At 35.3% G+C, this 11,084-nt stretch overlaps 1 protein-coding gene across 1 annotated transcript; it reads right to left on the bottom strand.

Annotated features, from left to right (window-relative positions):
- Positions 1-1,400: 1,400 nt before the first annotated feature.
- Positions 1,401-8,446, bottom strand: LOC143544684 (methionine S-methyltransferase-like). Its single transcript, XM_077036727.1, has 11 exons — positions 8,224-8,446; positions 7,825-8,018; positions 7,541-7,747; positions 6,345-6,440; positions 5,882-6,259; positions 5,125-5,361; positions 4,897-5,031; positions 4,518-4,826; positions 4,264-4,443; positions 2,677-3,636; positions 1,401-1,789 (listed from the first exon to the last, which is right to left on the bottom strand). The coding sequence occupies exons 1-11, from the start codon at positions 8,444-8,446 to the stop codon at positions 1,493-1,495; spliced, it is 3,216 nt and encodes a 1,071-aa protein (XP_076892842.1). The 3' UTR covers positions 1,401-1,492.
- Positions 8,447-11,084: the final 2,638 nt, after the last annotated feature.

Below are 11,084 nucleotides of genomic sequence, written 5' to 3'. Positions count from 1 at the left end.
AAATTAAGAAAATAATAACAAATAGAAAATAATAATTCTGATAATAATAATAATAATAATAATAATAATAATAATGTTATAACAAAAAATAGTCCATCCTTCTAAAGGTCATTAACCTTAATTCTACGTCTTCAGAAACTCCTATCATTAACCATGTCCTCAGAGACGTACAAGTCTAGCAAATCAAGCATAATCCTCTCATCCCAAGTCAATTTGGGTCTACCTCTACCCCTACTCCCCTCTATAATGAGAGTTTCCACTGATCTAACGGGAACCGTTGTCTGTCTTCTTTTTACATGTCCAAACCATCTCAATCTGCCTTCCCTTATCTTATCTGATATACTAGTCATCCCTCGTCTTTTCCGAAAAACCTCTTTTCTTATTCGGTCTAACCTTATGTGCCCACACATCCACCTTATCATTCTCATCTCTACTACCTCCAACTTGCGCATATGTGTCTTCTTGATGGCCCAACAATCTGTTACGTATAGCATCGCAGGTCTAATCCCAACCCTATAGGGTTTGGGGAGCGTAGGATGTAAACAAACCTTACCTCTATCTATAAGCATAGAGAGGTTGCTTCCGACGAGACTCCCAATATTGATCAACTCAAGTTTAGAGTAAATGAGCAACCGAGTAAATAATAGAACGAAACTAGTAAACAAACACTTAAACGTGCACGAGCTACCTTGAAATCCGTGCACAGTAGCCAATGCTGCTCACCGTGTGCGTCCACCCTCCTGTCGTCTGAAGTCCGACTCCAACCTCGTACCCATTAATAGCCCATCACTTATACAAAGTCCATTAATATTAATGCAGCCCACGTTGCCTCTGCTTCCAATAAATTTTAATCAACTTATTTACTACGTTGAATTCTTAGTAGTTGTTGTTAGGTTTTTTCTTCCTTTTTTTAATTTATTTTTTTCATTCCCACTTCGAAGGGATGGTAAGATGATTAAAATATAAAATTCATGGTCATATATTCAAACTCGGTAGAGTGAAAAATAAAATCTTAGTTGCTAAAAAATGTAAATAAATTTATTTACTGTCAATTATTATGATGAATAAATATTGTTTAAAATTAAATCCATAACCAAAAATAACTCATATCTTATAAATCATATAATTTAGTCGCTTAAATATATTTTTTTATTTACAACCTACAAAAAAATAAATAGAAACAATATATTTTTTAGCAATATCGATGTATTTAAATAAATAATTAACATGTAAATACTAACATAAACCGATATTCATCCAGTTTATTAGTGTTTGTAGTTTTATTCGATTCTTGTAATCAGAGAGTGTGTTTTGAACATGTAAAACTATTGAAATTGCATTAATCAACCCATTTTGGATGCTTGTATATAACACCCAGTAAGTTTGTCTTTTACAACACAAAACACTTGTAGCTCAACAAGAAGGAGATGAATGGCTTATTTTGCGACACCTAAGTCGCAAACACAAAGGAAATAACATTTGACAGTTGGAGTTAGTTGACCAGTTGCTTGAATTTCAAAATGCCATCCAAAGCTCGGTCGAAATCACCATCATCCAAGGCAAAAGTGAACCGACAATATCCTGTGACACCCGTCCAACAAGGCCCGTTGATGCACAGACCTGTGGCTCTAAGCATTGCTTCTCGGATGTTGGTGTCATTCAGTTTGACTTCCCATGTAGAACCATCTGTTTCAACCTTAACGCTTTTGCCAAAATAACTAGAAGCTTTTGCAATCACCGAAACACCTCCACACGCTTCAATTACCTCCCATCCACATTTCTCGAGTGTCTGTACACAAAACGTGGAACAAATTAACAAGGTTTACAACAAATGTGGACCATTTAAACTTTCTCTAAGTCACAGTTTTTAAAAGATAAATTCAAAACCTAAGTTTTGTGCACTAGAAAGTCACTTTGGGCTAAAAACGATTCTTAACTGAAAAATCCGAATGGTATTAACTAAACCCAGACAAAAACCAATGGTTTGGTTCAGGTTTTCGTAAAAACTGTATTGTTGGTTCGGTTTTGGTTTTGCATGTATATTAAGCAAAAAAGAAAAACGAACCAAACCGAACCGACTTTATGGACTTACAAATTTTTTGTTTTTTGAATGTAAAGATATTTATAAGAATTAAATATATAGTGTAATCCATATATGTTAGCCCAAACATATAATAAAAAATTAATTATTAACTAACAAAATGATTGATGAACTTGGGCCCAAAAATTTCAAGTCGAGATGATAAAACCAAAACCAATTCAACCCAAAATACAAACCAGAAAAACAAAAGCGAACCGAACCAAAATAAAAACCAAACACGAACGGTTTTCAAAGACTTAAAAACCGATATTTCAACTTTTGGTTTGGTTTTAAACTGAGTTAATTTGGGATCAATTTCATATATACCCCTACAAACTAGGAAAATATCATATATACGCAGCAAAAGCTAAAAATATCATATATGCATATACATACATAACCTTACAAACATATATATAATAGATATCATATACACCCGTTTTATTAAAAAAAATTTAAGAAATGACCATTTTACCCTTTTTCTTCTAAAACTTTAAAATTTCATATATACCATTTCTAACTTTAAAATTTCATATATACACATAAACAATAGTTTTCTAAAAATTTAACTTTCTTGCTTTCTTTTAAACGCATACCTCTTTCAAAAGCTTAAATCTAGTAGCCAACAATTTCTCCTGTTCTTGAGCAACACCAGTTAAATCCAACTTCTGCTCTCCAATTTCAAGCAATTTCTTTGCAGTATACCTAATAGTACTGTGAGGTTTATTCAGCCCCAAGAAACTATGAAACGAATCGCTCAAAAATCCCTGCTTCATAACCAGAAACCCGTACGTGAGCCCACCTGTAGGAATCTTAAAAAACAAACCTCCAAGCAAACACACATTGAAACACGGCTTTCCAGTTAACCCTGCTAAACATGCATCCAAATTCCACCCGTCCCAACCGCTACAGTTAAACTCAACACCAGAGAATGAAGTGTCAATAATAACCTTTGCCCCATATTTAGAGCAAACTGTCAAAAAGCTTTTTATTTCCTCATTACTGTAAAGTAAACCAGTTGGGTTTATTGTGGGCCCCGAAATATACACCCATGGTTTGTTAACAGCCTCCAACGTTACACTCAGTTGCTTCTCAGTTAGTTTAAAACCTGATTCAGGTTGAGTCGGTATTGACACGATGTTTGCGTTTAAAAACTTGGCAGCTGATAGATAACAACCGTTTGATCCAGCTGGCATGCATAGGCTTCCGCCTTCTTCAATGCAGTTCAGGATAAGTTTGTTGAAAAGAGCCAGAGGGAAGTCTGCGTATATGAATTCTGCAGTGTGGTCAACTGTGAAGTTGTAGGTGTTTTTGATGAATTGTTTAAGGTTTGGTGTGACGTCACATTCTGATTCGGTTACATTCTGTCTTGCAAAACTTTCAAAGATTGCAGCCTTAACTGCGGTTGGTGTAGGTAGAAATATTTGATCAACATCCATGTGAAGTATAGATGGTTTCTCAGTTTCTTTAACTGATAATTCGGATTGGCTCAAAACTGAGACGGCTGAACTAGCAAATCCTATCATGTCACTAGATTTCACATCCTCAGCTTCTCTCTGAAAAAGAAAATATAAAAATACATTAATATCGACAAAATTGCACAAACGGTCCCTGTGGTTTGACCAAAATGCAAGTTTGGTCCCCACCATTAATCCTAGTTAGTTTATACGAAAAAGTGATGTCATGTGTCATTCGTGTCGGTAATTGTGACTTTTCAAATTTGGAATCTTGATAAAACATTATTTCAAACTCAAACTCCTAGCATCGGCATTAAGAGTTATGAAATTTGAAAAAGTATTTTATTAGGGTTTCAAATTTGAAAAGACAAATTTACCCTCACATGAATAGCACATGACATCACTTTTCCGTTAAAAACTAACTGGGATTCATCGAAGATGATAAAGTCAATGTTAGGAGTTCTGGAGTTTGAAAAAGTATTTTATCAGGTTCCACGTTTGAAATTAGTTAATTACCCTCACATGAATTGCACATGACATCACTTTTCTGTTAAAAGCTTGCAACCCTCTCGTAAATGTTTATACTAAGTTCCCAGTTTTTTTTTAATTTGGGGACCAAACTTGCAAGATGGTGGTCAAACCACAGGGAACATTTGTGCAATTTTCTCTTTATATTATATAAAACATTACAAATATAATGGTTCTAGTAAAGGAAATAAATATAACCTCTCCAGGTGGACGTCTATCGGGAAGCTGAAAGGACAGAAGCTCATGGAAAAGACAACCATAGTAAAATTGACTAGTCAAAGCAGTATTGCCTTGTAAGATTTCCACACTTCTAGACAAGGCATCAAATATAGTCTGTTCTTCTGATATCACAAAAGCTACTTCAAGATCAGTATACACCTGGAAAAAGTGTGACAGTCATGATTATATAACGCAATGATGATAAAACATATTATTAAAAATTTTAAATATACCTGATTTCTTAAGAGGCCACATATTATGGCTGCATGAGAAGGAAGTGGAGTTCTAGCAAGATATTTCAAGACTCCAATTGAACTGGGGAGACTTGAAAGCTCAAACTGGTCAGATATGTCTATAAATAGACGAGACCCAATTTCCCTTGTAACGGTTAAAAGATGCTCAAAAGCTGAACTAGTAATCACCTCAAATGGTGCAATCCCTGTGACCACCACTTGCGGTTTTAACTTTTTTATCAGCTCGATCATTAAATCTGACTGGCGTGGTGCTTCAATAACAGTCACTCCATCTGCTGCAGTGTTGTGCTAAAATGAATGCAGAAGTAACAATTAGCTCTCCAAATACATATAATATATGCTATGAAATAGACCATACCTCAATTTCTAATGATGTTAACCATTGTCTAGGTAAGTGTCGGGTTAGTTGTTCATCAACAATAGCTAGACGGGGAGTGAACAACCGAAGAGCATTTTCAATTGCAGTATCCCTTGAAGGAAATATAGCAACATTCTTGCAGAATTATAAAATATAAGCATGTTAGGAATGTTACCAATGATTGTATCTTGTAATAGTTGGTGAGATAAATATGACAAGTGTTCTTACATCAGCACCGAGCGGAACATGGTGATATGTTCTCATGAAACCTGCAATAAGATCACGGAATCTTTTGCTTCCAGAGGGAGGCTCGTATGGAAAGCGAGAACTGTCATTCAAAACACCAGCAAGATATGCTAAAAAAGGAATCTTCTCATCTGCAACAGAATCATCTTCAAATGATAAATCCAAGGAATTGCTGATGTCGTGAAACCCGTTCTTCAGAAACTCAAAAATTTTCTTAACCTGTCAACTTAGTTTTTTCAGTGCTTAACATAAAAAAAAAACAAATTAATCTAAAAAACGTAGGAAGCAATGAGGATGTTACACGTGTGTGAGTGAGACTTTTAGGTCAAAGGGTATTTGCATCCATTTACTAGTTCCACCAATTTTTTAAACTCATTCTAACTTTCATATACTTCACATTAAAAAAACTATTACATAAAATGGAGTAATTTTTCTCTTCTATGACATAACTTGTTTTATGAAAAAAATATATCTATATTATAAACATATTAAACAGAAAAAAATGCTCGATTTTTGGTATAACTCATTTTGAAAATATACTAACATACATAAAAGTTATTTGAATTTAAAAAGGTCGGTGGAACTAGTATTAAATGGCAAAAACTCAACACAACAGACAAACCTTAACCATGTAATTGATCTGATCAATGGCCTAGGATTGTCTCCTACACCTTTTACACTAAATCTACTTTGTATTTGATTCTCCCTCTTTATATGTGTGTGTATTAATAGAAAGGACCTGATTAGGCTGGCGAAGCTGACAGCTGTAAACAGACAAAGCATGAGAAATCCGACCACCGGCCTTTCCAAAGGCCCATGCGGTTCTAGCACAAATGGGCTGGTCGCCAACAAGTCCCATGAAGAATTCAAAACGATGTGGATTACTCTTCTCAATTTCAACTAAAGCTGAAATGTCAGTATCAGAAGCCTGAAGAATCTTGGTTTGCCAAATCTTGTTAACGTGGAGCCCACGACGCTCAAATAAGCGTTTACAAACAGCTTGACCGGGACGCCCTCCCATATTGAAGATCATGATTCCCATGGGCTTGATCACATCAATTCCTTCTTCAACTGCCCTTGCAATTAGACCTAAACCAAACTGATCCTCAACAAACCCCTGTGCATACAATTGAAAAATTTATGTTTAGACATCTGAGAAACAGAAATAATATAAAAAGGTGGAGAAAACATTACTTATTTACCTGACGTGCACAATAGTTACTTAGTGAGTGTAGAAACTCCTCACTAGCATTTTCTGTGATAATCTTGGACATTGCATCTGGATTTGGGTTAAGAATCTAGAGCAAAATGTACAGCGAAAATTAATATCAGCACAGCAGTACATCAGTAAAATGAGTGAGTCAATTATATAGAGGCCCCAAGCATAAGGCAAGTAAATCCCATAACTCAAGAGGCCCCAAACTTAAGTAATATTGAATAATTATATAAAGAAAATTACTATTATTAAAATATAAAAATACCATAACTCATACATATATCATCATCATCATCATCATCGTACTCAGTATATCCCACCAATAGCAAAGCTATGGTAGGGTCTGAGGAGGGTAAGATGTAGACAGCCTTACCTCTACCCCGTAGGAATAGAGAGACTGCTTCCGGTGAGACCCCCGGCTCGATAGTAGTTTTGCAGCAAGCCTTGGACTAAGGCACATAACACTCAGCCATCGGGATACCAGCCGATTGGTGCATGTACCCTTATCTTTCGACTATCAACGCCACCACATGATGCCTGATTAACCTTCCGCCACTTTTAACGTTATTTTCACGAAATTAGTAAAATAGCGTCAAAATTGGTGCAATTTCACTTTTGCCCATCCGAGGGTTCACACATATATACCTTATATGCGCAGACCACGTTCACTTTTGCCCATCCAAGGGTTCACACACACACACACACACACACACACACATATATATATATATTACTATTCAGTCATTTTTATTCATTTTTTTTCTTAAAACAATCTCAAACTTTTATAAAAGACCACGTTTGTACAGAGTAAATCAAACTGATAAGCAAAATTGATTATATTAATTACAAATAGAAACATTAGTTTTGGTTTCCTTTTTGATATAAATCTTCAATCACCTGCTGAAAAAATGTAAACAGGTTTTGATAACTAATTAGCATTTCAAATAAGACTACAAAAATTTTATTAATGCAGTTACAATCTGAATTTTGAATAAAATGATACACGAGGTTTTTATACATTAAAAATACACTTTGGTCATCTTTCGACCCGTTAGACCAGTTTCCTTTTAAGCTAATTACTTTGTGTTTGTATGTTCAATTAACAGAGAAAACATAACCAATCAACTCACTCACAGGTAAACTAACGAAGGCATATACAATGACTGATAATAATATTAATACCTGTGGTATGCATCCGACAATCCGTTCAAGCTCAATGTGGTTATCTCTGCAGTAAGATAGTAGATCAGATTCATAAAACTCTACCCTATCAAGCAAAGTTTTGTTCTCGTGATCATAAACAGGCTGCCCATTCTCATCAAATGCATTCAGATACAAATTTATCCATGAAATCTTTATTGATCTTGGATTGATATCAAGCCCATAAACCTGCAAGACATTATTAAGAGCCTATTTGATTTAGAAACAGAATCAGGCCAACATAAGATAAACTTAAGGGATATGACCTTGGAGGGCAGCCACTTGTCAGCAATGGCTATGGATATCCATCCGTTTCCACAGCCGAGCTCAGCAAGCGTCTTATCCTTAAAGATAGAGTCTGGATGCCTGTTTAAGCCTTCAAAGAAAGTGAAGGACCAGTCCTCTGGCATAAAGATGCTTGGTATGACCATCATTGTTAATTTTTTTCTACTCTGGTCACCTGGATTAGCAAGAGATACATACATTTAAGTGCATATGAGACTGCCGATCAACAAAAAAAGAAGATGAAAACACACTTAACATGTCCTATTGAGCTATAATAAAGAAACGACTTTAAACTATCAGCAGTCGGAGTAAAATTCGAGCAGCAATCATCCATATATTATATTATATTATATTATATTATTACAGATAGATAAGTTGACCTTGATTTGGGTGGATGTAAATATCCTGGATTTGAAAATGATAAGTATTGAGGCAATGTTGGTCGTCTTCACGGAGCTTCTTCTGCAGCCGCGCGAGGAAGATCCTGGCCTCGATTCGACTCTCCGGATTCTCGAGTCGTTCCAGGAGTGATCTTAATGCGCTGTAGGCCGAGTCACCCGACTCTGAACACCGCTTCAAGAACTCGTCTATCGATCCAGCCATTGACTCAGTGGAGGATGCTCGCGGGAGTGATGGTAAGAGACTTTTACAAGCATGCTAACTGGCTTTTGATTTAAATATGAATGAGAATAAACTTCCACCACTAAAAAAATATATATTCTCAAACTTATTATTGTTTTAATAAGATGCCATAATAATTGGTTTTGCCTTTTTCTTTTGTTTGAATGATTTTTTATTCGCTTTGTTTATTAGACGGTATATACTCTCACAGATTTTGTTCTTTTTTTGGAATTTTTAATCATGGATTAAAAGAATTTTTAATGATGGATGAGTGTTTGGTGTGTCGTAGGAATGCAACCGAAACGGAATGCATTATTTTATGAGGGAATGAAAAAATTTGTACATGGTTTGTTAATCGAATGAAATCACATATTACATAAGGAATTCTCATGTATCAGCAGGAACAAATGGAATATGTAAATAATTGTTATGTATGAGAAAATGCAAGTCCAGAAGCTTAATTGAATGATTATGTGAAACGTGCTGGAAATGAAGTGTTGACGATGCACGATCGGTGCACATTCATGGTTATACGGACCGTGCCCTAATTTGGAAGCAAGCAATTACTTGGAAGATTACTGATATTTAGGGAATAACTCCTTCCTACTATTCATGGTCATACGGACCGTGCTCTAATTTGAAAGCAAGCAATTACTTGGAAGATTACTGATATTTAGGGAATAACTCCTTCCTACTATTCATGGTCATACGGACCGTGCTCTAATTTGAAAGCAAGCAATTACTTGGAAGATTACTGATATTTAGGGAATAACTCCTTCCTACTATTCATGGTCATACGGACCGTGCTCTAATTTGAAAGCAAGCAATTACTTGGAAGATTACTGATATTTAAGGAATAACTCCTTCCTACTACACACGTAAGATTTTAGTGGAAGAAGTTTACAGGTCAATGTGCATGGTCAAAGAAAAATGAATTTGAAGATGCAAGATGAGGTAAAGGAAGAAGTCATCAAGCTTATTGATGCAGGCATAATATATCCTATATCTAATTCCAAGCGAGTCAGTGTAGTTCTAGTAGTACCTAAGAAAGGTGGAATGACTGTGGCCACCAATGTAAAGAATCAGTTAATTCTGATAAGAACAGTGACCATGTAGCAGATTTTTCTGATCATGTCGCAATTCTTGCAACGCTTCAATCAGGGAAGTTTATACCTTTCCTTTGTTGTCTTTATTTTCATAAATTAGGGACGATGTACAACTAAGTGTGGGAATGGGGATAATAATTGGTAAACTTTATAAAACCTCCACAAGGAAACGCTCTCATTCGACCAATCAATAGTTAGCAATAGTCAGTAGATGATTAGTCGATGCAATGCTCCAAACAAAATTTTATCAGAATATCGAGCAAAGTTAGAGAATCTGGAATGTGAAGCATGCATGTTGGTGTTTTGGTCAAAAATCAAGTTAAGGATTAAGTAACCAAATTCGTTTGTGAGGATTGATACTTATATTGGCAAAATGATCAAAATAACAATTGTAAAGGATGAACAATGAGATTTATACGAGGAAAAGCCCTTGGCAACTAATATACCTCCGGCAGAAAAACCTCGGGTAGTGAAAACTATCACTACCAATTATATTATGCTCAAAAAAGATTACAAAGGTTGGAATTAAGGCTGAGTGTGAGTACAAAGTGTTAATAAGCTTGCTGAGAATTCTAAGTACGCTCAGAGTGTTGTGTGTGATCAGCCAAATTCAATGTTTATATATACAAAAGTTTACAACGGTTACTAACTAATTTCCTATAAATTCGGCCACGTTTGTTTACCACTTCTTCATGACCGTTGCGTGAAGGGGAATCAGCTGAGGAGACTTGGTAAAATATTCTTCTGTGAAATAGGATTGCTGGTAAACACACTTCAATACCTGCAAAAGAGATAATAATATATTCGAAGTCAACTGTTGAGGATCCTTGAACCATACAGGATTCTTATTCCTGGCAACAGACATCTACGAACGCTGAGGATAATTGATCTTCAAGGATTAAGGATCTCGATCCCAACAGTTGGCATCGCAACCCTTAACCCTATGTGTTAAAAAAGTGTTAGAGCCTAAAAAATACCATTCTTTTCGTTTGATTTGAGAGACATACGTGTGGTTTCTCTATTGCAGAACTTGTGCATGTTATGCAACGTCCCTACCAGAACAGTTAGTTATGCAATTCTATAAATGCATTAGGATTTAGCCATGTTTTAAACATGTTTATTTGTTCTACCCGACCTAAACAACAATAAACTCCCACTTAGCCAAAATTGAGCCTTTAACCCTTTTGTTTTGTTAAACTTGTTCACAGAAACCAATAACCTTGTGTTAAACCAGTATTATACGGTTATGTTTATTTGTTTATGTTATCGATCAATATAGCCTATCTGAAAAAATAGAAAAAGAAAGAAAACCAAAAAAAGAAATAAGTTTTGGATCAAAGGCCCTAATTCCACAAGTTAGTGTAAAAAGTTTTTTGCATTTGTTTTTCATTTAGATAGTTAAATAAAGGGCAAATACCATAAAAAACCAACATACTTTCTGTTTTTTCTTATAAAAGTCTCTCAACAATTTTTTGCACATAAAAGTCCTTGTACATGTTAAGTTTGAACACAAT

The sequence above is a fragment of the Bidens hawaiensis genome, unplaced genomic scaffold (genome assembly GCF_021521415.1).
Source record: "Bidens hawaiensis isolate Kalapana, Puna unplaced genomic scaffold, B.hawaiensis_p1.1 tig00013688_1, whole genome shotgun sequence".
Classification (NCBI taxonomy): domain Eukaryota; kingdom Viridiplantae; phylum Streptophyta; class Magnoliopsida; order Asterales; family Asteraceae; genus Bidens; species Bidens hawaiensis.
The sequence above is the reverse complement of the archived record's forward strand: the minus strand, read 5'-3'. Positions and strand labels throughout refer to the sequence as shown.